Consider the following 27838-nt stretch of genomic DNA (forward strand, 5'->3'; position numbering starts at 1 on the left):
TCATCATTTAAAGGATGTTAGGAACTACAATACAGGTAGTCCTTGACTTACATCAGTTCATTTAGTAACCATTCAAAGTTACAACAGCACTGAAAAAAGTGACTTATGACTATTTTTCACACTTATGACCATTGCAGCATCCCATGGACACGTGTTCAAACTTCAGGCGCTTGGCAACTGACTTGTATTTATGATCACTGCTGTGTCGTAGAGTCCTGTGATCATCTTTTGCACTCTTCTGACAACTAAAGGGGGAAGCCCCTTTTATTTAAAAACTGTGTTACTAATTTAACAACTACAATGATTCACTCAACAACTGTGGCAAGAAAGGTCCTGAAATGGGGCAAAACTCACTTAACAAATGCTTCACTTAGCAACATAAATTTTGGGCTCAATTGTGGTCTTAAGTTGAGGACTACCTGTATAAGAACAGCTGAAGAGCCATAACTTTCCCAGAAGTTATAGGAAATAGTACAGAAGAATTTATTAAAATAGCAACAGTGTTATATTGCACAATTCATAATTAGAATAATTGGTCTCAATTTCAAAAAAGCCAATATAATGTATTTAATTATTTTGGCTCCCCCCCGCCCCCCACCCCAGTGTTACTGAAGAGTCTGTGTGAAAACCCAGCTCTACCTATTTAAAAATTTAAAATTTTCAGAATTTAACCACATAGTTTATTCAAATCTGACATGTGCATGTTTTGTTGTCATAAATAAAGTGAATACTTGATTCACAAATCCAAAACTCTTCAATATATTTTATTATATTTGATGGGCTACATTACACCCATTAGTAGTGTTATTATCAGTGCCTTGTTCATGAATTGGATACAAATATTATGAAACATAAACCATAATCTACAAAATGCATTTGCTACTGATTGAAGGAAACCGTACACTTAATCTGAAGTTACACATTAAAAAAATAGATACCTACAGCAGGCTTCTGGTATCCTAGAAAACTGAACAAATTACTGATGGGAGGTAGATCGCTAAAACAAAGTAAAATCAGCTTTCCCTACTTAATACCTCTCAGGTGTGTTGGAATTACCACTTCAAAAACGCAGCTATTCTGAAGCTGAAATGCCAAGACATCCTGAAGGTATCACCATGGAAAGGCCTGAGACAAATTGTTAAGTAGTAGAACTTTCAATAACAAGTACAGGTAGTCTTTTACTTGCAACCATTTGTTTAGCAACTATTTCAAATTACAATGATGCTGAAAAGATAACTTATAAACAGTCCCTGCAGTCATGTGATTGTAACCTGTGTGTTTGTCTTGCATTTCTAACAGCTGCAGTGATCACCATTTGCAACCTTCCCTGCCAGCTTCTGATCAGCAAAGTCAATGGTGAAGCCTGCAGGAGATTGCAAGTCACAGTCATCTGATGTTTCAATGACCGATGGGAGATTTGCTTCACAATTTAATGAAAAAGGTTGTAAATTGGATGCAGTCATGTGATGCCTCACTTAAACATTTAATAATGTATTCCCAGTCCCTGTTATGGTTCTAAGTTGAGGGCTACCTGCATCACAGTAAATAGCAATAGATAAGCAATTTTTAAAAAGAATGGGGAAAAAATTAGAATTGATTGTATAGGACAAGGCAGAAGGTTCTGAGGCGTGCAAATCTGCTCAGCCTAAATAAAGTAGGCAGATGCACAAGATTAAATTCCTAAAAGAAGTTGAGGGGGTAGATAGAGTTTGAACTACATTTTTAAATCAGTACCTATACCTCATGCATTGCAGTGTTTTTTAACAATCTGTAGAACACTGATATCACACAAAATTTTTTTTTCAGTGATCCAGTTATTCTGGATTTTAAAAATCCTACCTGAATCAAAGTATCCTCAGTTTACTATGGAAAATGGAATAAAGACTTCCTAGAGTCATTGATATGAAAGTAAAAAAAGTCCAATTTTGATACCATTTCAGCAACAGTTACTGTAGTTGGAATCTCTCTTGGATTATATGTTCTGAAAATGTGTTTTCTGAAGGAAGCATCATTGTAAGCTTTTAGAGCATTCTTCTTTATAGCTGAAATTGATGTTCATTATTGCCATCCAGTCTGGGGAAGACTTGCCTGCACTGAAAAAGGTGTTCCAGGTGTTCCTGCTGCTGGGGTATATGCACTGAAACCCTCAGATTGAGAAGCATAGTTTTCTAGAGCGGAAGCAGAGTGTATCTTTAAAGAAACAAACAAGACATTAATGGTATGTCTACAAGCTGGATCCTTGGCCCTTCCAAAAACCAAATTTGCCAGCAAGGAAGGTAAAATACAACGCTCAGAAAGTTTAATTCAGTGTTTCAGAATATGTAAATGAAAGCTACATTGCTTACATGCCTCTGCACAATTTTCACACTTTGTTCCTAATGGAAAAATTAATGGATGAGGAGGACATTTTATGATACAGTCAAATATTAGCACTGGTATATTGATAGAGGAATACAGTTACAACTGTAATAAAAATGAGGCAATGAACTTGGATGTTCAGAATCTGTTATCTCGTACAGAGTAAAAAGTATGACTTCTAGAGGTGTTGAACAGTTCCAAGAATTCCCAGTTAAAGGCCACATTGACAGAATTCCATCAGTGTACTATGAACGATGCTGGCATGGGAAAAATTATGTTAAAATTTATAACCACAGTATCAGAAACTTGCAATTAAAAAAAATCCCAAATGCCCGATTTCATGCAACATTTGCACATGTACGCATCTTTATCGCGGGCAAGCGACTGTTCTCTTGTTAAGGGCTTTATTATAGGAAGGGTTTCTGGGGGCTGTTGATCTCACTATTTGACTCCAAGCACCTACTGGAAATCCATAAGAGATCCAGAAGGTACCTGGGGCAGACCATCTTAGCTGATTTGTTCTGCATAGAGATCGTTCATTCCAATGAGGCTATGGAAATGTAGCAATTTACATACATATAAGTGAATTGTACATTCCACATAATAGCCTATATGTTAAACTACACATTTTGTAGAAATTTAGATATTTTTCCACCAAAAATCTGTGCTTCCACATACAATCCCTGCTGTTTCTTCCTCGCATCAATTTTTAAATAACCAAAATAAAACTTAATGTGTTTTTGTACATAATATACTTTTATTCTCATTGTAGATGTCAGACACTGTATTTGTTACTTATCATTTCTCTATCCTTGATGTCTATCTTTTCTATTTATATATTTTTTTACCTGCAGTAATGCTGACTGCGCAGCTGCACTGTGCTGAAGTTCCTGAAGAGAAGACTGTGTTGCACTCTGAGCAAGTCCAGGGATGGCAGGAAGAGACAGAAGTCCTGGAAAAACTGTATTTCCAGGGGCCTGGAGTCCAGACGTCAGGCTAAAAATGCAGAAGGCGAACATTTTCAAATTCACACATTCAACAGTACAAAAAATTTGATAATTCTTATATTCCAATCTATGACCATACTGCTTATACAGATACAATGTATGGAAGCAATCAACATTTGATCAAGAAGTGTTTTTAATGTGAACATTTAATTTTATTTATATCTCACCTTTATTATTTTGATAAATTCAAGGTGGCAAATCAATCTGTCTGTCTGTCTGTCTGTCTGTCTGTCTGTCTGTCTGTCTATCTATCTATCTATCTATCTATCTATCTATCTATCTATCTATCTATCTATCTATCTATCTACCTACCTACCTATCTATCTACCTATCTACCGTATTTTTCGGACCATAAGACGCACTTTTTTCCCCCCAAAGTGGGGGGGAAAACAAGGGTGCGTCTTATGGTCCGAAGGTGATCCGTATGGCCAGCCCCAACCTCCGCAAGTGAAAGCAAGGGAGATTGCAATTGGCTCCTGCAATCTCCCTGCGGCCCGGCTTTCTCTTGCAGAAGGCAGGCTGAAACGGAGCAAGGAATGCGAATCGGCCGATCTCGCGCTCCTGCATTCTCCTCCGCTCGGTTCCAGCTTCTCTTGCTACAAGAGAAAGCAGGCTGAAACAAAGCAAGGGAGATTCCCTCGCTCTGTTTCAGCCTGCTTTCTCTTGTAGCTAGAAAAGCTGAAACCGAGCGGAGGAGAATGCAGGAGCGTGAGATCGGCCGATTCGCATTCCTTGCTCCGTTTCAGCCTGCCTTCTGCAAGAGAAAGCCGGGCTGCAGGGCTGCCTCCGTAGGTACTGCTCTAACGCGGAGAGGGAAGGACAAAGAGGGAGGGAGGGAAGGAAGAAAGAAGGAAGGAAGGAAGGAAAGAAGGAAGGGACAATGGGAGAGGGAGGGAGAGAGAGAGGGAGGGAGAAAGAGAAAAATAGAGAGAGAGAGGGAGAGAAAGAAAGGGAGAGAGAGACAAGGAGAAAGAAAGAGGGAGGCAAATAGAGGAAGAGGGAGAAATAGAGGGAAAGAGAAAAAGAGGGAGAGAAAGAGGGAGAGAGAGAAGGAGAAAGGGAGGGAAATAGAGGGAGAGAGAGAAAGAGGGAGAGAAAGAAAGGGAGAGAGAGACAAGGAGAAAGAAAGAGGGAGGGAAATAGAGGAAGAGGGAGAAATAGAGGGAAAGAGAAAAATACAGAGGGAGAAGGAGAAAGAAAGGGAGGGAAACAGGGAGAGAGAGAAAGAGGGAGAAATAGAAGGAAAGAGAAAAATAGGGAAAGAAGGAAAGGGAAAGAGAGAAAGAAGGAGAGGAGAAAGAAAGAGGGAGGGGGAGAGAGGGAGAGAAAGAGAAGGAGAGAGAGAAATTAAATTAGTAACATGATTGTTAAGTGAATCTGGTTTCCCCACTAACTTTGCTTGTCAGAAGGTTGCAAAAGGCAATCACATGACCCTGGAACAATGTGACCATCATAAATATGAATCGATTGCCAAGCATCCGAATGTAAATCACATGACCCTGGGGATGCTGCAACGGTCATAAGTGTGAAAAATGGTCATAAGTCACTTTTTTCAGTGTCGTAACTTTGAACAGTCACTAAGTGAATCATTGTAAGTCGAGGACTACCTGTACTTTATCATTTTTTTCCTTTTGGGGGGGGCGTCAAGTTTTTGACACATTGCTGGGTGACACTGCCTTGTCCTAAAAGTGGTACAATGGATGAAAAGGTTGAAAAGCCCTGTTTTAGTATACTGGTACTATTTGGTTCAGAATATTTTTTTTCTTGTTTTCCTGCTCTAAAAACTGGGTGCGTCTTATGGTCAGGTGCGTCTTATGGTCCGAAAAATACGGTATCTATCTATCTATCTATCTATCTATCTATCATCTATCTATCTATCTATCTATCTATCTATCTATCTATCTATCTATCTATCTATCTATCATCTATCTATCTCTTCCTCTTCCTAATTTTCCCACCACAACCCTGTGGGTTGGTTTGGGCTGAGAGTGAGTGATTGACCCAAAGTCATGCTAATTTGGAACTGGCTATTTCAGTATATGTAGTAGAAATATCCCAATATTTTATCCCTAATTAGAATATCTTTCAAAGATTCCAATCAATTTAAAACAATTATATATCCTTTGTTAGGCTAAATCTTTCCCTGCTAGAGTAAGGGAATTAAGAAAAAAAAACATAGGTAGGATCTGTCAACATTTAACAAGAGAACTGACAGAATTCTCTGTCTGAAGAGAATTCAGAAAGCAAGCATCATAATTACCAGTATTTTATAATCCATACTTAAGGCTTCATATTGCACACTGTTAAGAAGTATGCCAAAACGACTTTCGACTGTTTGGAGTAAACGTACCCAGCCTGTGCAACCAGTGCAGAGTTGAAGTTTGAGCTAAAGGCCGAGGCAAACCCTGGCAGCACCGGAGCCGGAGATGGGGCTGTGGCAGCTGCTGGCAGTGGTGCAACTGCTGCTATTGTAGAGGATGCCTGGAGCCCAGGGAAAGAAGGGAGAGCAGGAGTGACAGAGGGCGTGTTAGAGACAGGGAAAGGAGGGAAGGATGAATTGCATGAGCCCAGGGGCACTTGAGGAACAGAAAACAGGGAAGAGACAGCGCTGCACAAGTTAAGGGAGAATGGTGGAGCCGGGGCAGCTGCTGTGGCAATCAGGGGTGGAAGGACGGGGGCCGAGGAGCAGCTGACGTGTGCGGCAGAAGTAGTTGTAGGTGGAATGGACAACAGAGGCCCAGTTGGGGTAAGTGCTGGATTGCCAGGAAAAGCAAAACTATTGGTCAAAGAAGTGAAAGGAGGAAGTGCATTGTATACTGGAGTGGACGAAGCGTGGGAGGGAATAGATGGGGAACTGTTCAGATGAGAGGTCAAAGCGGGAAGTGCTGAATGGAGGGAACTAGTTAAGCTGCATGTTAATGAAGTAGCCGAGGGATAGGCGTGTCCAAGGGCTGGCAAGCCTGAAGTGCTGTGATGGAGCCCAGCAGAAGGGGTTGGGATTTTGAGACCTGAAAGAGTCGGGCTTGTGGGTTCTGTTTTAACTAGAGCCGGGGCAGCTGGAGTGGAGGAAACTTGCTGTTCAGGATTGGCAGGGCTTGGACAATGCGCAAGACCCACTGAGGAGCCGCAGCTGACCGGCAAGTTGGATGATGACATTGTTATTGAAGGGGACTGCGATGACAATGCAGGAGACGTCGTCGCACTACTGCTCCCTCCTGGCTGACAGGGGAGGCCTGAGAAAATGGAGAGACCTGGAGTGGAAGGATGCTGAAGAGAAGAGGTAACAGTTGGAGTGTAACATTTGCTACTGGATGAAGAGGCAGCTTCAGAGTTCTGACTCAGAAGACCAGATAAAGAAGCAAGCTCAGCAGTCACAGTCGAAGGAAGAGCACTTGAATTAATTAACGAGCTATCGTTTACCGAGAGAAAGCCCTTTAAAGCTGATAAAAGTGGGTTAGGTAAATTAACCGGGCAAGATAAACTAGTGGCGGGAGAATAGGCAACGGTGGATGAAATGGAGCTAGCTACTCCCTGAGAATTGGGGGTCAAGGACAGAGGCAGGCCAGCAAAAGCAGATGACAATGAATTAGGATTATTAGCCGGGGCAGTGACAGACGCTGCAGAAAAAGGAAGGCTGGCGAAGGGAGCAGGGGCAGAGGCAAAAGCTTCGCTGGGTGCAGGGGTGGCGCACAATGCGGAGAGCCCTTGGGGGGCTGCAGCGGCAGGCAGCACAGAAGCCAGTCCAGAGAAAGAGGCAGGGAGGGGAGCAGTGGTGGCACTGTGAGCAGATGTGGCAGGCACTGCAGGCAGCGAAAGGGATTTGACAACAGTAGGGATGGGAGTGGATGGTTGAGGCGGATGGACGGAGGAGATAACCTGCCCAGGGAAGACAGGAAAGACAGGGTTGGACACACTTATCCCTGGGACAGCTGTAGATGGAAGTGCTGATGAGTGGCTTATTGCCTTAACCGATGATGGGGTTGGGGCTGGAGTAGCAGCAGGATTAGAACCATGAGGTGCAAAGAGATGATTCATTTGTGTGGCAAAAGCTGGAAAGAAACAAAACCAGTAAGAATTCTTGGGAGGCAGTAGAAATGTTTTGTTTTCAACACGAATGCATTTCAATACAGTTTACACAGCAATGGATCAGCATAGGAGCAAAATAAAAAGATGCTACTACAACTACCAAAAAGCAAAATGGTATGCAAAATGAGACAAAAATCACTGGTTCAATTATTCTGCTGTCTGAACTGTTACACTGCAGTCCAATCACAATCAATCTGGCATTAATTTTAGTCCCATATCCCCATTCTAGCTTTTGTTGCATTAGTAATACGACCATTTTAAAAAGGTAAGGTTCTCCATGTTTGGATTCTATATACATGTTTTTTTAGACGTTTATTTTTTTATTGTTTCATTATTCTTGTTTCATTTTATTTATTAGGTGCCCAAAGTAATCTGGAGTTGGGCATTTTAAAAATCCAAATGAATCAATGTTCACACAGCCTTCATGAGTTGAAGCTTCTGTGGCTGTCCATTTCTTATTTGAATGCAAGCAAGTTTCCTATTTTGAACTTAATTTTTCCAAAATAGAAAGAACTAGCGTGAATATTTAGAGGGGTTTATACTACGTATAGAGGGACGCGGTGGCTCAGTGGGTTAGGACGCTGAGCTTGTCGATCAGAAGGTCGGCAGTTTGGCGGGTCAAATCCCGAGTGCCGCGTAACAGAGTGAGCGCCTGTTACTCGTCCCAGCTTCTGCCAACCTAGCAGTTAGAAAGCACGTAAAAATGCAAGTAGAAAAATAGGGACCACTATGGTGGGAAGGTAACAGCGCTCCGTGCGCCTTTGGCGTCTAGTCATGCCGGCCACATGACCACGGAGACGTCCTCGGACAAACGCTGGCTCTTTGGCTTTGAAACGGAGATGAGCACCGGCCCCTAGAGTTGGAAACGACTAGCACGCATGTGCGGGGGAACCTTTACCTTTACCTTTATACTACGTATAAAATTAGGTACCTTAAGATTTTTCAAAAATTGAGGGCCTACTTTATCTCCATAATTCCTTCTTACCATCTCTCTCTCTCTCCCCCCTCCCTCTCATCTGAGCTAATACCTATGATTATTGGTTATTAGACAATCTGTGACCCATTGGGTTATTGTTTCAGAAATACTTTACTTAAGCAGAGAAACAGAATGACCATGTGCTGGCAAAAAAGCAGTGAGAATAGAAGCAACTTTGTGTCAGCTTCCCCACTGACTTCCCTTGTGAGAAACTGGCAAGAAATGCTGGAAATAATAAACACATGACTCTGGCAGCATACTGCATTGAAGAGGCCACAACTTTGCCAAATTTTAATCCCAAAAGAGTAATGGGTCCCAGCTTTGGTATGCATTCTTTAAGTCAGCTCATTGAGTCAAAAACTGTTGTCTTATAATGCACCATTTTGTCCAATTAAAGGTTATAAACAGATGTACAGGAGAGTTTTAGTAGTATATAGATTATTTTATGACTCTATTTTAGTAATTTTATTTTATTTTTGTCTGTACGCTGCTGTGAGTCAATCTGATCTGGTGGCATCCAAGCACCAATACATAAATATCACTGAAAGTAGAAGGGACTCAATTTTGCTAAATAGGCCTGATGAACTCATAATGGTTTAGAAACTCTGGAGTTTTTATAGTTTAGAAAGAGGAGAGAAAAGCAGAATTACTCCAGAAAATATAATGGGAAGGAGTTGTACAGCAGAACTGGTGAACCATTAATTTGAGATAAAAATAATAATGATTAAGGAACCGCATTACAGGACATACCTCTGACTAATTTTGCTAAACGGGAGAAAAAAAGGAAACCTTTCTGACTTTAAAGCAATCTTTTTAAGTACAGTCATTGGATCCATGACTGTTGCCAGTGCATCCTAATTTTCTTGTGGGACAGTGTTAGGAATTTTCAAATGGCAAGTACATTCAGTTCTTTTCACTCTGGGAAGGGTAAATGAATACAAGGGGACAAAATTGCAGTTATCCATGAAACCCATTATTGCTGGCTAGAATTAGAAATTGTATTGTCTCATAGAAAGTCTTGTCAATGGAGATTTTAAAGTTAGTGGTGCGTAAGGCACTTTGTGTGAGGCACTTCGTTCCATCAAAGGAAAGGACAGCCATTCACTTTTCCAGTGAGCAGCAGGGAATCATTTGACTCTCATCTGTGATTCGATGCTAGAGTAATAAAATGCCATACATGTTGTACCATTCACATTTGAGACATACTGCAGAGAACAGTATGCAAAAGCAGGTGAAAGGCGGGATGACTTTTATACACATTTTCATTCTCCTGGTTTATTCCTGGTTCACCCCACGTTTATTTTAATAGTTTAATGTTAATCATTAAACAAAAGCTTAATGACTGTTCAACTGATACTTTAATTGATCTTGGATACTTTAATAAAAAATAAAGTTACATGTATTCACTTTTATACTATATCCATTGTATTGTAAATAGTTAAGAAAGGATTTTTTTTAAAAAAAGTAACATTCTGTGCATGTTTACCCAGATATAAGCTCACTGGAGTTTACTTTCAAAGCACAAATATATTTTTAAAGAATCTAAAGGAGAACTTGCATCTTATTTTTGTTTTAAATAGAAATTCAACTACCTATTAATGAGAGCAAATACAGTTTTTAACCCACTTGGGCTAAACAAAAGCTTTCAATTAATAAAGTCATCTCACTGCAGAAAAAAAGACTCAGCACTGACTGTATTTAAGATTCGGAGTCCACCCAAATCTTATTATCTAATCATACCTAGGAACAAACAATGATTTTCTCACAATAATTCTCAATATGATATATATCCAGTAGTGTGTGTGTGTGTGTGTGTAAAATACACCTCTAATCGGCTAGTAAATTTGGCACATTTGTACTTTATCTTAAAATTGCTATTTTTAAAAAACCTGCAAACATATTTTTTAGATTATGTACTTTAAATTATAGTAGCTTGTCTTTGTAAATGCATAGTTTACCTTGACTTTGGGAAGATTTTGCTTGATTGGAAAGTTCTTCATTTTCTATTGAGTATAATGAATTAAGGAAGAAGCGAATACTTATCAAATGCAAACAAAAATCTAGGGCTTCCTTTACGCTGCTTTGATTACCAACTGATCTGAAAAAAGAACCCAGACATTTCTGCTGAAGCCTAGTACAAGTAGTCCTCAACTTACAACCACAATTGAGCCTAAAATTTCTGTTGCTAAGCAAGACATTTGTTAAGTGAATTCCGCCTCATTTTATGACCTTTCTTCCCACACTTGTTAAATGAATCATTGCAGTTGTTAAGTTAGTAACACAGTTGTTAAGTGAATCCTGTGTTCCCCACTGACATTGCTTATCGGAAGGTTGCAAAAGGGGATCACATGACCCTGAGGCACCGCAACTGTCGTAAATACCAGCCAGTTGCCAAGCAGCTGAATTTTGATCATCTGTCTGTGGAGATGTTGCAATGGTCATAAATGGGGAAAACAGTCATAAGTCACTTTTTCAGTGCTGTTGTCGAACAGTGACTAAATGTACGGTTATCCGTTGAGGACTACCTGTAAGGTATCTTGCCAGTAAAATCTGGATTCAAAATGATAGGGAGAATAACAATTTACTTTTGCTATAATTTGAGCAGTTGGCCCAAATAACTTCTAGGCTCTATCTAGTTAAGAAAAAAAGCCCATCATCCTGGCTCAAATTTCCCCTTTACTAAAGCTCTGAGGTGCTAATTCCCCCCAGTGATTTTTTTTCCAAGCAGAAGCATTTCCTGGTGGTGGAAAAAAAAACTGATAGAGGCCTCTCATTTGACATTTCCCTTTCAGAACAGTAGCCAGGGACGGGCTGAAGGACCCTGGCATTCACCCACCCACCCACCCATCTCCCCCCCCCTTATTTTTACAAATAACTCAAGGTGGCAAACATGTCCCATATACCTTCCTCTTACTGTTTTCCCGACAACAACCCTGTGAGTTGAGTTGGGCTGAGAGAATGTGACTGGCTTTAGACAGGTGCCTTAACCACTAGTGCAGGGGTAGGCAACCTCGGCTCTTTTATGATTCATGGACTTCAACTCCCAGAATTCCTGAGCCGGCTCAGGAATTCTGGGAGTTGAAGTCCATGAGTCCTAAAAGAGCCGAGGTTGCCTACCCCTGCACTAGTCCATACTGGCTCTGTCTCATGTTCTTTACCATTTACATGTTCTTTCTCATTTCTTGGCTTGGTTGAAACATAAACCAGTCACCCTGGGCTTTCCAAGGATACCTGCTTTACCTGTTCCTACAGTACTAGAAGTATATGATGGTGGAGTTGGCAAACCAGGAGCTATAACGTTAGCCAGTGGAACAAGACCTGCATTGTTGTAAGCACCTGGAAAGGAAACAGAAGGCACAGAAAGACGGAGAAATAATAAACTAGTGTATATTCCTATTGGGTTGCTCTGATCATTGTCTCACCCTAAGTAGCAGATGTGAAAATCACAGCTCCTCCACAAGGCTTTAAAAATATTTTAACATTATTTACTTGTATAAAACTATTCAACAATGTTATACATTACCTGTATGTCATCTGACAAAATAAAATAAAAATAGCTTAACTTGTATTATACTGGGTGTATAATACATAAAACACTATTGTTGATTTGACCCAGAAGAAAAATGAAATGTTCATCTGTATCCAATAAATTGAAAAAGATGGTGGGCAAGAATTATCACATTGTTGGCTCTCTTTCCTTTTATTCTTTTTATTGCTATTTATGGAAGGAACAGAAAATGTGGTAGCATCAATTCTTAGCAAATAACAGATACTTTGTTTAATGTCAATAAAACTCTCCGGGGGTGAAAAGAGTTTTCAGCTCTGGTGCTCATTATTACAGGCACGCACACTGGCTGAGGAATTCTGGGTTGAAGTCTACAAGTCATAAAAGGGCCATGTTTGAAGACCCCTGTTACAGGCTATTAACTCATCAGAAAAGATTAGAGACAAATATAAAAGAAACCACAGGGAAAGCAAGCAATCTGAAAGACAACAATTTTAGGCGAGCAACTTCACAGACAACAAATGTATTCACTTATAAATAATGCATATGAGGCTATCTATGAGATGTACCAATTAGGACACATTAGAACCAATGTCAATTAACAGGACCAAAGCTTACTTGGTGCAATTGTTGCATGTGGTCGGCAAGGAGGAATTGGGTAAGGAACAGGCTTGTGTGGATTGTATGTTGCTGGAGCCTAAACAAAAGGAAACGAGATTATATGCAAAGCTGTAATCATGAAAATGGTTCTACTCAAGACAGCGTGCAACCAGGGCACATTTGGCTTTGGCAAAGATGCTTCTTTCCTGTGCTCCTTTCACTGGCATTCTTTTGTTGGTAAATCTGTTCATTATTTGGTTCATCCTCCTCCTATAGATTTCTTTTCTGTCTAGATTCTGCCTCTGTGATCAGCTAATCTAAACTGTGGCTTCTTTTTTTCTTTTCATTCCTGCCCCTTTCTTTGGACCTCAGTAACTTTAGTAACTGCATGGCGAGAGAACATAGGGCTGCAGCTCTTGCCCGGCACCAGGACGTGTAACCATAGGATGAACCTACAGCTCATAACTCTGTAACAAAGCCTCACAATAGCCACTTGTCTGCCTAAGTGCACTTCCCTAACGTACAGTTGTGTTGGACAGCAATTCCCACATTCTGCATGCACAATGTTGGGCACAAATTATAAAAATTATAATCCTTAGTAACTGGAAGATACCAAGTTGGGAACATCTGTTCTTAATAATCAAACTTCTGCTTCCTTGCATTTAAAATATACTTGGAAATACTTTCTTTTCATTCCTTTTATGCAAGTTATTCTTTCTTAATAGCTAATATTATAGACATCTGAACAGGGTTTATTAAAGAACAAAATCTTACATTTATCTATCAACTGCTATCTGTAATAAACAGGGATTGTATTTGTCACATTTGCACTCTCAGCTAATCCTTTTCCCTACTAAATTTATCCGGTTTTCAACAGCACAGTCAATGGTACTTTTTGATCACTGCATTAATGTGACTTACTGGTTTCGATGGTCCAAGAATGCGAGCTGCTATTCCCTTGCCTTCACTAGTATAATCCTCATTTTCCTTCTTAACAGGGGAACCCTATAAAATAAAGATTTTTCATTAGTGAATATATCTAACACTATGTTAGAAGCAAAAATATAGATTTGGTTCAAGGAGAACAGGTAGTCCTCCTCCTACAGCAGTTCATTAGTGACCGTTTGAAGTTACAACAGCACTAAAAAAATGACTTATGACTGTTTTTCATATTTACAAGCACTGCAGCATCCCCAAGGTCACATGATCAAAATTCAGTTGCTTGGCAATTGACTCATATTTACGATGACTGCAGTCTCCCAGGGTCATGTGATTGCCTTTTGCCACCTTCTGACAAGCAAAGCCAATGGGAAAGCCAGATTCACTTAACCATGTTATTATATTAACAACTGAAGTGATTCACTTAACAACTGTGGCAAGAAAGGTCATAAAATGGGGCCAAATTCACTTAACCAATGTCTCGCTTAGCAACAGAAATTTTGGACTCAATCATGTACAGGACCACCTGTACAGTTAAGTCATGACTTATGTAATCATGGCTTATGAAATAAATTAACTGATTAATGGATAAATCATAAAACAGCTTTACAAACCACAATCGTTATGTTCACACAACGCACTAAGCTAAATTTAACTAAACTAAACTAGACTATACTAAACCTGACTACACTACACTAGATTAAAGTCTTGGTACAATATGTGAACACAACCACAGTACGTACAGAAGTATCAATGGAAATTATTAATATCAATATGTATATAAAGTCTGAAACCTGAATGTAATATATTTTCCATTTATCAGATAAGGGAAAATATATATGAAGACAAACAGTATGACAAGACAGCTTCCTCTACATTTAATCAGCATAGATGCAGCTCTATGAGATAAGCTAGTTACAGGGGTCTTCAAACCTGGCCCTTTTTTGACTTCGGGGGGCGAAAAGAGTTTTCAGCTCTGAGCACCACTCATTATTATAGGCACGCACGCTGGCTGAGGAATTCTGGGAGTTGAAGTCCATAAGACATAAAAGGGCCAAGTTTGAAGACCTTTGTGCTAGAAGTTAAATAACATGACTTCTTTGAGATAACCTGAGCAGAATAAAACCTCACAAAGGATAAAATATTCCACAAAACATGACTGATATGTTAAAAGATATTCAATAGAAAATTCAAACCAACTGAAAGTTCAGTAAGACCAATACGTACAGGAAAAATCCCATTGATACGGCTGGGCTTCCCTTTGGGATAAGGGTTCCCAGGAATCATGCCACAGGAAGATATCATAGCATGAGGTGCTTTGCATCCTGCTTTGGAAGCCTAAAATATAAAGAAACAAAACAAAACCACACACACAAAGAATGGGCATTTCACTACTGTGAGATAACCCAGCATGTTCTATCAAACACATGAAAGAGGATATTAATGTAATATCCCCATTTCCAGACTCTAGATTGAATTATGGTTACTGCCGCAAGATCAAGACAAGCAAACGCTCTACTGCACGGCCAGGCATATCTTGTTTTTACATGCTCCTTTCTTTTTTCAAAGGCCTTCAACTTACACTGCAGCAGTACAAGGAAAAGGTTTTTCTTTTCTGTTTCCAGAGACTAGGAATACCATTTTAGAATCCTAGGCAAGTTAATACTTTGCATAAAAACCCTATCTGGGAATGATATTCCCTAGGTGCATCTTAGTACTAACTGGTATCATCTTTTTTTGCCCTACCTGAAAGTAGTTCTGGAATTTGTGGCAGGGCAAGGCAACATCAGTATCAATTAGGCAAGTTCACAAGAAAAGATCTTCTAATAATCATTGTTGAAGAAAAATAAGGAAACCACAGTAAAGGTATTTCAGTGATTGCTATATAATATAAACCCTATGTATAGAAACTGATTTTTTTAAAAAAATAATGTGCTCTTTTATTTCCAACTTATGAAACAGGCTGCCTTGCCCCCTTATTTGAGTGCGATGGCCTGCTTCATCTATCCTTTGTTTTGCATAATCAGATTTGCTGGCATTTATTTTCCATTCAGTGTGCGAAAAATAACATTCACATCTTACAAGCACTGCCTGAACTCTCAAACATTTGAAACAATTGCTTCAGCCTCTGAGTGTGTGCTCAGCTGTACTATCTGGGTGAGCAGTAAGATGCTTCTAAGTTCCCTCTGTCAACTTTACTTTGAACAGATCCAGTTTTTAAATTATGTTCCATTATGGAACCTCCCAAGTGATTTTTTTTGACTCTTTAAATAGGATACTTCCTATTTATTGAGTGAAAATGCCTCACATGTGTTGGTGTCTTAAGAATTAAGTCAATTATATCCTTCAGCAATCTTTCAAAATGCCTTTTGTTAACTTTAATCTCTAGCAGGCATCTCCCATTTTTTTCTGGCCATATACTCTTGGTGATTCCCACTTGTAAGAATGCAATTCTCAGTATTTATAATTATCAAGGAGGTTGAAATTTCCTCATGGCTAGAGGGGTGTGGAAGATCTGTTTACAAACATTTTCCACAGTCCCACTGTGGATATAATGACTAATTTATATTTGTTAAAAATTAAGTTAACAATTTTGGAAAGCTCAGAAAATTATTTTTCTTTTCTAAACAATTGGAACACTTCCACACCATTAAGATTCTCCCCACGTACATCTGCTATATTTCTTCTGAGAAGAGCTGATGGATCTTTTTTGACTAGTTTTATAAAACATCTAAATCATACATGTTTCTTGCCTTAATACCTGCTCAAGAATTCTTCTGCATCTCTTCTTCTCAGACATATTAACCCTGAAGAGGTCTTCAATAAGACGATAATTCTGAGCATCAATTATATTGCTATAAAACAAAAAATTTTAAAAGGTATTTATAATCTTTATAGCCACAATCCATCTTATAATTTAATATTGCTTCACTATATTTTTCTAAAAGGAAATAATAAACAAAAAGCTAATATGAACATGGAGCAAAGTGCTGTATTTTTATCTAAATATTTATTGTTCATTTAACAAAAACCAGTTGTACGGAGCAAAGTAGTTAGCCTTTTAGAAAAAGTGCCCTAATCAATCAGTTTTTTATCCAACTAAATATCAATAAAACTTAAGCTAGTATTAATAAGAATATACATCATCAACAGTGAATACTTACGAAGCCAACAATTCTAGTGCAATAAGCTTGTCTTTACTAAATGTGAAGCAGTTGAGGATATTAACCACTTTTGCTGCAGAAACAGCTACCATTTTCTAGAAACAGAAGAAAAGAGGCCTTGGGTTATATTACATTCTTGCTTAGGTTCAAAGTACAAACATTTTAATATTATAAATTGCTCAGAGTTACCTTGTGGTAAGATGGGGGATCAATACGTTTAATAAATAAATAAAAATATTTCAGCTTCTGTTAATATAAATTTGGATCAGAGAACTACTACTACTACTACTACTACTACTATTACTACTACTAATAATAATAATAGAGTTGCAAGGGACCTTGGAGGTCTTCTAGTCCAACCCCCTGCTCAGGCAGGAAACCCTATACCATTTCAGTGTTAATGATACATTAAGTATGAAAACATGCTGTCCTCAGAAAAGAGACTGTGCTATAAACTAAATGAAAGCAGGAGAGGCAAATAAAAAAAATGTCCAGTTGGATAAAATTATTACATTAATTATAGAAGTGATTGATTCTTCAGAAACTTACATGCTGTAATGCCTTCATCGCTTTCAATTGTGGTTCAGCCCAAGAGAAACACCTCAGCAGCTCAACAATCTGCAACAGAAGCCATTCTATCATACACGCCATGTACACTAAGACAATTTATCTGGAACTACTCTCTTCTCTTGAAGTAAAAGCATTTTTTCTCATCTTCGAGGCTTCTAAATGAATCTTTAATAGGTAAAATAGCAAATTCACTCTGATCTGAGCATTTACTATCGTATCTTTATGACATGAACATTTGGAATAATTAGAATGTACGTTTTTACTCAGATTTAATTGATAAGTAAATAATTGGTTTCTATAACTTGAAATTTGAATGTGGGTATTACAGGTAGTCCTTGAATTTTGACTGCACTTGGGAGTGGGATTGCCGTCATGAAGCAATGAAGTAAAGTGTGCCATCACATGACTGCACCATTTAGTGACAGCAATCCAGGCATTCTCAATTATTGTTGTAACCCCAAGATATACAGGCCATTAAGTGGGAAGCAGAGGGAATCCCAGGTGAGAAGTGCAGGGTTGCAAGGGAGGAGGCCACATGCAAATTAGGGTGGTATTGCAGTGTGAGAAAAGCTGAGGGAGGGAGAGTGCAGGGTGTGTTTGTGTGTGCAAGGGGAGGCTGGGGAAAGAGGGCCTGGGGTTCATGTATGTGTGTAATCGTAGACATTGGAGAAAGAAGGCATGGGGTGTGCATGAGAATGCTGGTAAACCCACGGAAGGAGGGCACTGGGGCATGCATTTGTGCAAGTGTAGGGAGGCTGGGGAAGGAGAGTACTGGTGGGTGCAAATGAGCGAAGGAGGAAGGGGGAAATAGTGCTTGTAAGTACTTGAAAGCAACTTGTGATGTTCCCTGCTAGTTTCCCCATTGTCTTTGCTTGTGGGAAGCTGGCAGAGAAGGTCAGCAATGGAGATTATGAGTGCAGGATGCTGCAAGTGGTCTTAAGTGCAAAGTAGTTGCCAAGTGCTTGAATTTTGTTCAAGTAACTGCGAGGGCACTGAAACATCTGGAATTTTGAGCACAGTGAGCATTCAGTGTTAAGTCTGTATCAGTTCCCACATTCAGCACAGCACAAATCAGAATATATAAAGTATAAACATCTTGTATTGTTCTTTCATACAGTATATTTCTTACAATGCTGGATTAATCAAGGTTACTCTCATGAGATCTTTGCACAATCCACTGTCAAATGCTGAAAGGAAAACAAAATACCTTTAAGTGCCTTTTTCATGCTGCAGTAAACTTCCCTTAGTTGTAATGGCTTATAAAATAGTTCATCTCCCTTACCTGTTCACTAGAAAAGTATCCATGTACATATTCAATTGCTTTTAATTTGTATTCCATCAAAACAGCCTATAAACACAGAAACAGCATTTGTCAAACTTACAGGAATTGAACTTCTGCCAACCTAGCAGTTCAAAAGCACGTAAAAATGCAAGTAGAAAAATAGGGACCACTACGGTGGGAAGGTAACAGCATTCCATGCGCCTTTGGAGTCTAGTCATGCCGGCCACATGACCACGGAGATGTCCTCGGACAAGCGCTGGCTCTTTGGCTTTGAAACGGAGATGAGCACCAGCCCCTAGAGTCAGAAACGACTAGCACGCATGTGCGGGGGAACCTTTACCTTTTACCTTTTTACAGGAATTAAAATGGAAGGTTTCTGACAAGTCTGTTGGGTGGTCAGAACATGTATCAGAAATGAAGACTCTATAAGTTTTGTAATTTATTTCCTCTTCAGTGTTAGCTATCTCAAGTACAATTATTTGGTAAAAAGGGAGGGCACACACAGGTAGTCCTCAACTTACAACATTTCATTTACTGAGTTTCAAAGTTGCAACGGAACTGAAAAAAGTGACTTGTGACTGTTTTTCACATTTATGACCCTTGCGGTACCCCATCATCATCATGTGATCAAAATTCAGCCCCTTACAATGGTTACCATGTCCTGGGGTCATGTGATCCTTTGACAAACAAAATCAATGGGAAGCCAGATTCACTTAACAACCATGTCATTAACTTAACAAATTAACAGCAATGATTCACGTAACAAGTGTGGAAAGAAAGGTCAGAAAATGGGGCAAAATTCACTTAACAAATATCTTGCTTTGCAAGAGAAATTTTGGTTGTAAGTTGACTACCTGTAAATTCCTTAAATAATTGGGTCAAAAGTATCAGTATAATTCCAACCTGTCTCCCAAATTCAGTGAAGCTCCCACCTTCTTTATTGTACAAACATTGATTACCTTTCTAATTTCATCAAGAACTGTCTCAAATGCTTTTTTATCCATCTTGTTTTCTTCAGTCACAGCCTTTTGTCTGTTCAAGTCACCTTTTATTGCAGAATTGTCTCCTACTGAAGGAATAGAAAGATGGGAGGAATTTTTTTTAGGAGGATCCATTCATAGAATGGTCAAATAATACAGTTGCCTCTGTTAGAATAAGAGAAACTTCTCAAGACAAACATACCCAGTAATACCCAGCTTGATACAAGCATCTTGTACATTACGGTCTTAAGCAGAGACAACAAGATAAACTTTTTGCAATTGTCTTGCGAAAGATGCCTTCTATCAATAATGGAATTAAATGTGTTTTAGATGGGTAAAGTCTTTGAATATAACAGGATTCACCTTGTAATAAAACCAAACCGAACTGGTAAACTATTGTGCTAACTCATAATGTGATCCGCCAAGTCTGTTTTATGGACCCAACCACTGTTCTTGTAAGCCTTGTTTAGTGGGCTGATGCCTCCTTAAGTAACACCAGCTGCCTGCAATTAGTGCAGGTTCGCATCCCACCAGGCTCAAGGTTGACTCAGCCTTCCATCCTTCCGAGGTAGGTAAAATGAGGACCCAGATTGTTGGGGGCAATTAAGCTGACTTTGTAATAATGCCGCTGGGGGGGGGGTGGTTGAAAGCCCTAATAAAGCAAGCATATACATAGAATGAAGGCTACTGCTAAGCTTGTAAGCCGCCCTGAGTCTTCGGAGAAGGGCGGGATATAAATGGAATTAAAATAAAAATAAATAAATCACTTGTTTATTCAGGACACTACATAAACAAATCACAGCCAAACGTGACATGTGAATGTCAGGGACATTTTCTTTTGTATAGTTTATGCGCGGCGCGACTGTGCCAGACTGAATTCCTGCAGCGATAGGGTTCGGCATGCTCAGGGGTAGGCAACCTCGGCTCTTTTATGACTCATGGACTTCAACTCCCAGAATTCCTGAGCCAGCATAGCTGGCTCAGGAATTCTGGGAGTTGAAGTCCATGAGTCATAAAAGAGCCGAGGTTGCCTACCCCTGGGCATGCTAGTAGGAAGTAAGGCCCCGAGACCGCATAGTTTTACTCGTAGGTCAAGTCTTCCTGGGTGGGTTTGCCTTTAAGGAGCAGCATCAGGTAGGAGGAAAGCGACCTCCAAGAAATCTTGCACTGAGCACCGCTTCAGGTGACAACCTGGAAGCGAGCGAGGCAGGCAGGCCCCAAACCCTGCCCGCAAAAAAGGGGAAGCTCCGTCCCCGTTTCTCCTGTCGCCGGTCCTCCAGGCCCGCGCCCGGCTCTACTTACCATCCGAGGCGGACCAGGAAGCAGGAGGAAAAGACTGAGCTGGCCGGCGACTGAACCGCCCGCGCAAGTCCCCGAAATCCCCTCCGCTGGCACTAACTTCGCCTCTCGCCGCGCTTCGGTGACGTCATCGGGCAGGCGCCTCCAATGAGGATCCTGCTCGCCGGCCTTCATTTCAACAAGGGATGCCGGGAAAGCTGCTCTAGTGCCTGTAGCCCAGGGGTCTTCAAACTTGGCCCTTTTATGACTTGTGGACTTCAACTCCCAGAATTCCAAGGCCAGCTTTGCTGGCTGAGGAATTCTGGGAGTTGAAGTCCACAAGTCATAAAAGGGCCAAGTTTGAAGACCCCTGCGCCCGTACCGGGCAAAGTGTAGGGCCCCGGACTAAGAAAAGGACGCCCAGAGCGCATAGGAGAGACTTAGTAGTCCCGGGGGTCCGTAGCGGTTGGAAGCCAGGACGCTTGAGAATAACGAGCTGTATTCAGCGAGCGCGCATTTTCAGAGCTGGGTTTGCCCTCCTCTAAATCAGGTCGGCTTCAGATCTCACCGCCCCATCTATTGCCTAGAAATGACGGGAATTGAAGCTTCGTATGGAGGGCACCGGGTTGGAGAAGCCTGATGGGGCTGCTTTCCTGTTCACCCAACTCAGGGATTAAATGTCAATTATTGAGCCAGAGACCAGACAGTTACGCTTTGGCATAGGATCTTATATTAACCCACCTTTTTTTGTGCAGTCAGTGTTGACTCCCGGCAATCGCCTGAGATAGTCTGCAGTTTTCTTGGCAAGAATTCGTTAGTGATTTGTCATGGTCTCCTTCCTAGGGCTGAGAGGGAGTAACTGGCCCAAAGTCATCCAGCTATTTTAATGCCTAAGGTTGGACTAAACTTAGTTTTGTAGTTTCTAGTGTGGTGCCTTAACCACTAGCACAAACTAGTCTCATCAATCCAGTTTAGCTAATATTTATTGCAGGGTTCACAGAACAGGTAGGCTGCAATTCCTGGTATTTCACATCACATTCAAGCTGTACACAATTTCAGGTCACATTAGTTGGATTTATACAAAATGCAAATAAACTATTTTACTTTTTCTGTGCTTTGAGACACTTGCACCTTAAAAAAATGAAAATTGAAGATAATGAAATTGCTTATTTAATTTGGTAACAGATTTTGCACAAGGCTATTTTATCATTCATTAGCTTTTCCAGAGATAGTAGCTTTAAAACACAGTAACAATCTTGTGCCACTACTGTAGTTTTAAAGATAGTATGTGTAGGTATACCTGGAGAAGAGCTGGAGATTTGTTGGATTTAACATTTCACATTATTGAAGATCAATTATGAATATGCTTCTCTTTCACGTTCTGAATAGTTACAGTTGGCCAGGTTTATATGGATCAGCATATTGGAATATTGATCCAAATTTTGGAATAATAGATTAATAACTTATCTGAATAGCCAGGCTGTAGAAGACAAATGGAAATCGTTTACTGTATGCTGCATGCATTCACTGCCATTCCTCTTTATTAGCAACTAAGGATCTTGAAAAAGTACAGCTGGATCAAAAAATATGTGGATTTAGCGTGGCCCTGACACACTGGCATCTGAATGCATTTGATTGCTGACAAATCTGAATTGGTTTGTATGCTTGTTGCTTCCCAGCAAGGAGATTTACAGCATGGTGTCTCAAGGATGGTAATGAACAGCCATCAGTATTAATAGACATTGATGAACTGATTCTTCATAACCCACTTCCTGTTTCAAGAATGTCCGGATTGTCTGCCTTTAGCATCTCTGGGCTGTAGACTCTATAGGTGTATCTATACATAAGATGTATCAATATTTTCTTTTGGGGAGTCCTGAATCTGTTTGCGTTCAGCTTGGATCCCTGGATCTCCAGCGTTAAGGCTGTGCAAAAGAGAAAAGCTGCTCCGTAGCTCCAGTCTAGCGCGTCTCTCTTTCCTCCTTCCAGCCGAAGAGCCCAACTTGCGGCGGTCCTTCTTCGGAAGGGAGCCGGTAAGCCTCGGTCACGCCAGGCATCCGACGAAAAGATGCCGTCTCAGAATTTAGTCCCGTTCAGCAGACGGGTGAGCGGCGAGCTGCGAGCGGCCGATAGACAAGATGCCTTTTCCATTCCCTCAGTGGCTGCATAGCGGCGGAGAGCCCGTCCGCGGCCTTCCTCTTCCTCCCCCTCCTCCCGCGTCCGCCTCGCTCTTCAGAAGCACGAGCGAGAGCCAATCGCAGAGCAGGAGGCGGCTTTCCCGGTAGATGCAAATAAGCATTCCCCGCAGAGCATTGTGGGAACAGCGCGAACGGGAGCTCGCCTCCGCTGGCGACGCGGCGGAGCCTCCGGGTATCTGATCCGCGCAGGAGTGAACGTTTAGAAACGTGGAGGAAAGAGTCCGGCGGAATAGTGCAGGCCACTGTGACCTGAAATGAATGTAGGAGAGGTGGGAGCGCGTCCCGACGCGAAGCAAAGAATACTTACCTGGCAGGGGAGATTTTGTGATCCCTGATGAAGTGGACAGTATTATCAGGAGGCTGAGCTCCACCACGTGTTTATTGGATTCGTGTCCTTCTTGCCTGGTTTATGCAGCTACGGAGAGGACACGATGTTGGCTCCAGGCGGTTATATCTGCTTCTTTGAGTGAGGGTTATTTCCCCACCCTCTTGAAGGAGGCGGTGGTGAGACCTCTCCTCAAGAAGCCTGCTTTGGACCCAGCTCTTATTGAACAACTTTCGTCCAGTCTCCAACCTTCGCTTTCTTGCGAAGGTTTACCAATCAGGCCCGGGTACAGCACGGAGACGGCATTGGTCGCTCTGGTGAATGATCTCTGGAGGGCTCGGGAGGCTCGCAGTCGCTGTTGGCAGGGGGGCAGAGATCGGCCCTTAGGTCTCTCGTTTGTGGAGTTCCTCAGGGGTCGGTCCTCTCGCCTCAACATCTACATGAAACCGCTGGGTGAGATCATTCTTGAGATCATTCGTGCTTTTGGAGTTGGGTATCATCAATATGCCGACCCGCTGCTTGGAGGCCATTTGGGTCTGGATGGGGAGGAACAGACTTCAACTCAACCCTGACAAGACTGAGTGGCTGTACATTCCGGCATCCAATGTTCCATCGCTTTCTATGGGGGGTGAGCTCTTACCCTCCCCCGTGGATAGGACTCGCAACTTGGGAGTCCTAGATTCACGACTTACTGGAAGATCATATAGTGGCCGTGACTAGGGGGGCTTTCGCCCAGGTTCGCCTGGTGCGCCAGTTGCGGCCCTATCTGGACCGGGATGCCCTGTGTACGGTCACTCATGCGCTCGTGACCTCTCGCCTAGACTATTGTAATGCTCTCTACATGGGGCTTCCCTTGAAGACTACTCGGAGGCTCCAACTGGTACAGAATGCGGCCGCGAGAGTTGTCTTGGGAGTTTCCCGGTACTCCCATGTTACACCTTTGCTCCGCGAGCTGCATTGGTTACCAGTTGTCTTCCGGGTGAGGTTCAAGGTCTTGGTTATGATCTTTAAGTCCTTACATGGCATGGGTCCGGGATACCTCGAGGACCACCTGCTGCCGGCGTCAACTCCCCTCCGCCCTGTGCGTGCCCACAGAGAGGGCCTCCTCAGGGTGCCTCCGGTCAGAGAATGTCGACTGGTGGCCCCCAGGAGGAGGGCCTTCTCTGTGGGTGCTCCGGCATTATGGAACCAACTGCCGGTTGAGCTCCGGATGGCATCGGACCTTCGATCTTTCCGTCGCGGGCTGAAGACCCACTTATTTGAATTAGCTGGTCTGGCCTGACGGGGGAATATGGGTTTTTTAATTGGTTTTTATTATTCTATCATTGTTGTATTTTAATTGGGCATTGGTTTAATTTTCTTTTAATTTTTGTATTGCTATTTATATAAGCCCTGTGAACCGCCCTGTGAACCGCCCTGAGTCCCTTGGGAGAAGGGCGGTATAGAAATCAAATAAACTAAACTAAACTAAACTAAACCTTGATCATGAAGGAGGTTTTCCCAGGGTGAGGCTCATCCATTGCACTCCGGGTGTGCTGACCCCTGCGATTTCCCCAAATGCGGGAAACTCGACTGCATAATTTGTGGTAGTGGGGGACTGCGTTCGCGCTTTCCCCTGATTATTTGGTCTAAAAATAGAGAAATCATATTCCTTGTAGTTTTATTTAGTGTTTAACAGTTTTTTAAGCGGGACGTTTACTGTTCGAAGTTATATTGCTTACTGTGTGTTTTTTGTATAAGAAACTTTCATAAGGAAGATTTATTTCAGCGATTGCAAAGTGATGGACTGACAATGCTACCCATTCAGTCGTGTGTCCCTAAATGCTTTTTTCAAGAGGCAATTGGACTTTTTTTTTTGCTTCTTATCCAAGAAGCTTCAGCACTGAGTGGGTAATGGCAGGATTTATAGTAATTGAAGCCCCTGTGTGACTTCAGTAGTGCAAATGCATGTAGAACTCTTGAAAGGACTGTGTTTAGACCAGGGGTCCTCAATCTCTGGGCCGCGGACCACTGGTCATCAGGATGTGGTGGGACAGGCTGGACAGTATGCACACACACGTGCTAGTGCTGCACAAAAATGGGTCAGTGGGTCATTTGCGTTGTAGATGTGCTCGCGGTCCCATTTGCGTGGGCTTGTCAAGTGCTGTCCCTCTGTTGTAGAAAAGCTATTCAAACTTGACATACAAACTAGCAGTCCTGCTTGTCCAAAACGTGGACTTCGAAAGACTGCATCTGCTGAACTTTTATGAAAGCTTTTTATACAAAAAACACACACTAAGAAATATAACTTCAAACGGTAAACGTTCCGCTGTTAAACACTGTAAATAAAATCAAAGGAATACGATTTCTGTATTTTTAGACCAAATAATCAGAGGAAAGCGCGAACGCAGTCCCCCACTACCACAAATTATGCAGTCGAGTTTCCCGCATTTGGGGAAATCGCAGGGGTCAGCACACCCGGAGTGCAATGGATGAGCCTCACCCTGGGAAAACCTCCTTCATGATCAAGGTATCTCCCCTGCCAGGTAAGTATGCTTTGCTTCGCGCCGGGACGCGCTCCCACCTCTCCTCCATTCATTTCAGGTCACAGTGGCCTGCACTATTCCGCCGGACTCTTTCCTCCACGTTTCTAAACGTTCACTCCTGCGCGGATCAGATTCCCAAGGGCTCCGCCGCGTCGCCAGCGGAGGCGAGCTCCCGTTCGCGCTGTTCCCACAATGCTCTGCGGGGAATGCTTATTTGCATGTACCGGGAAAGCCGCCTCCTGCTCTGCGATTGGCTCTCGCTCGTGCTTCTGAAGAGCGAGGCGGACGCGGGAGGAGGGGGAGGAAGAGGAAGGCCGCGGACGGGCTCTCCGCCGCTATGCAGCCACTGAGGGAATGGAAAAGGCATCTTGTCTATCGGCCGCTTGCAGCTCGCCGCTCACCCGTCTGCTGAACGGGACTAAATTCTGAGACGGCATCTTTTCGTCGGATGCCTGGCGTGACCGAGGCTTACCGGCTCCCTTCCGAAGAAGGACCGCCGCAAGTTGGGCTCTTCGGCTGGAAGGAGGAAAGAGAGACGCGCTAGACTGGAGCTACGGAGCAGCTTTTCTCTTTTGCACAGCCTTAACGCTGGAGATCCAGGGATCCAAGCTGAACGCAAACAGATTCAGGACTCCCCAGAAGAAAATATTCTGTTCTCCTGGGCTGGAGTTTTTAGAGAGTTAACTTTTTTCTAAACAGTCAAGCATCATATAATTTACAGACGAGTAGAGTACACTCTGTGAACAATTATTAGGCAAGGGAGTATTTTAACCATATCATTTTCATGCAAATTTTCCACTTCAAGCTGTATAAACACGAATGCTTAGTGGTTATTAGCATATCAGGTGATGTGTATTTGTGTAATGAGGGAGGTTGTGGCCTAAATAGATCAACATCCTATATCAAGGTGTGCATAATTATTTAGGCAGCTTATTTTCCTCAGGAAAAATGGGTCAAAAAAGAGATTTAACTGATTCTGAAAAGTCAAAAATTGTAAAAAGTCTTTCAGAGGGATGCAGCACCCTTGAAATTGCTAAGATATTGGGGCGTGCTCACAGAACCATCAAACCTTTTGTTGCAAATAGTCAAGAGGGTTGCAAGAAACATGTTGAGAAAAAAAGATGCACATTAACTGCCAAAGATTTGACAATCAAACATGAAGTTACCAGGAAACCATTATCCTCCAGTGCTGTTATATTGCAAAACTGCAACCTACCTGAAGTGCCCAGAAATACAAGGTGTTCAGTGCTCAGAGACATGGCCAAGGTAAGAAAGGCTGAAACCTGACCACCACTGAACAAGACACATTGTCAAGCCCCGTGGGCTTGACAAGGGGAGCAGGGGAAACGCCGCGCAAACCGCCCGCCCGAACCTTCCTGCTGGAGCCACCCGGGAACAGCACATCCAGCAGTCAAACGGCCGCCAGCCACCACGGGCAGCTGCACAAGTCCCACGGCCATGCCACCGACGGGCAGCTGTTCCGGGGCTTTCTGGCGTGTCTGCGTCGACAGAGCTGCTGAAGGGACCCACAGGCAGTCAGACCGGCAGCTGCAGCTCATCCTGGGATTCTCCAGCCGCCTGTTCCTTGGCGGGGGCGTCGGGCAGCTCAGAGGGGGCGTCGGGCGGCTCAGAACGCAGTCCGGACAGCGGGGCGTTGTGGGGAGCTGTTAGGGGGGCTGTAACACTGACACGCTGGACGGTGGAGGGGAGCACGGAGGAGGGGTGGGGGAGCACGAAAGGGGGGTTAAGGGCATACACTCACCTGGAGTCTGTGTGGGAGCTCAGGCACAAAGGGCGGGGTGACGTGCGGAGAGCTGGGAAGGGGGTGGCTTTTGAGCAGGCTCAGCCGGATGCTGGTTTGCATGGGGAGGGGTGGGGCTAATCACCCCCAATGTATAAAAGATGCGTTGGGACGGCTAGCTCCCAACGCTGACTTTGTATCTGCTAGGCTTTTCTGAAGTAAAGAAAACCTCGTCGTCACCCGTACCACGTCGTCGTTCTTTCAGCGTGGACGGCTGTGACACACATAAGTTGAAACAGCAAGA

General features: G+C 42.3%; 1 protein-coding gene across 3 annotated transcripts; it reads right to left on the reverse strand.

The window, feature by feature from the left end:
* Positions 1-748: 748 nt before the first annotated feature.
* On the reverse strand, positions 749-27561 carry PROSER1 (proline and serine rich 1). Of its 3 annotated transcripts, none has more exons than XM_081339575.1 (14): positions 27556-27561; positions 19447-19556; positions 18488-18553; positions 17185-17253; positions 16636-16730; positions 16233-16326; positions 14699-14809; positions 13454-13537; positions 12551-12629; positions 11659-11763; positions 10386-10430; positions 5716-7414; positions 3207-3354; positions 749-2190 (listed from the first exon to the last, which is right to left on the reverse strand). In XM_081339575.1, exons 2-14 carry the CDS (start codon positions 19489-19491, stop codon positions 2059-2061), a joined length of 2772 nt encoding a protein of 923 aa, XP_081195701.1. In that variant the 5' UTR covers positions 19492-19556; positions 27556-27561; the 3' UTR covers positions 749-2058. The 3 variants fall into 3 exon arrangements, with proteins under 3 accessions (XP_081195701.1, XP_081195700.1, XP_081195699.1); XM_081339574.1 differs by lacking the exon at positions 27556-27561 and adding an exon at positions 20770-20882 and having other exon boundaries at positions 19447-19553; XM_081339573.1 differs by lacking the exon at positions 27556-27561 and adding an exon at positions 20770-20865.
* Between the last annotated feature and the right edge of the window lie 277 nt (positions 27562-27838).

Source organism: Vipera berus, assembly GCF_964194415.1.
Source record: "Vipera berus genome assembly, chromosome: 1".
Taxonomy (NCBI): domain Eukaryota; kingdom Metazoa; phylum Chordata; class Lepidosauria; order Squamata; family Viperidae; genus Vipera; species Vipera berus.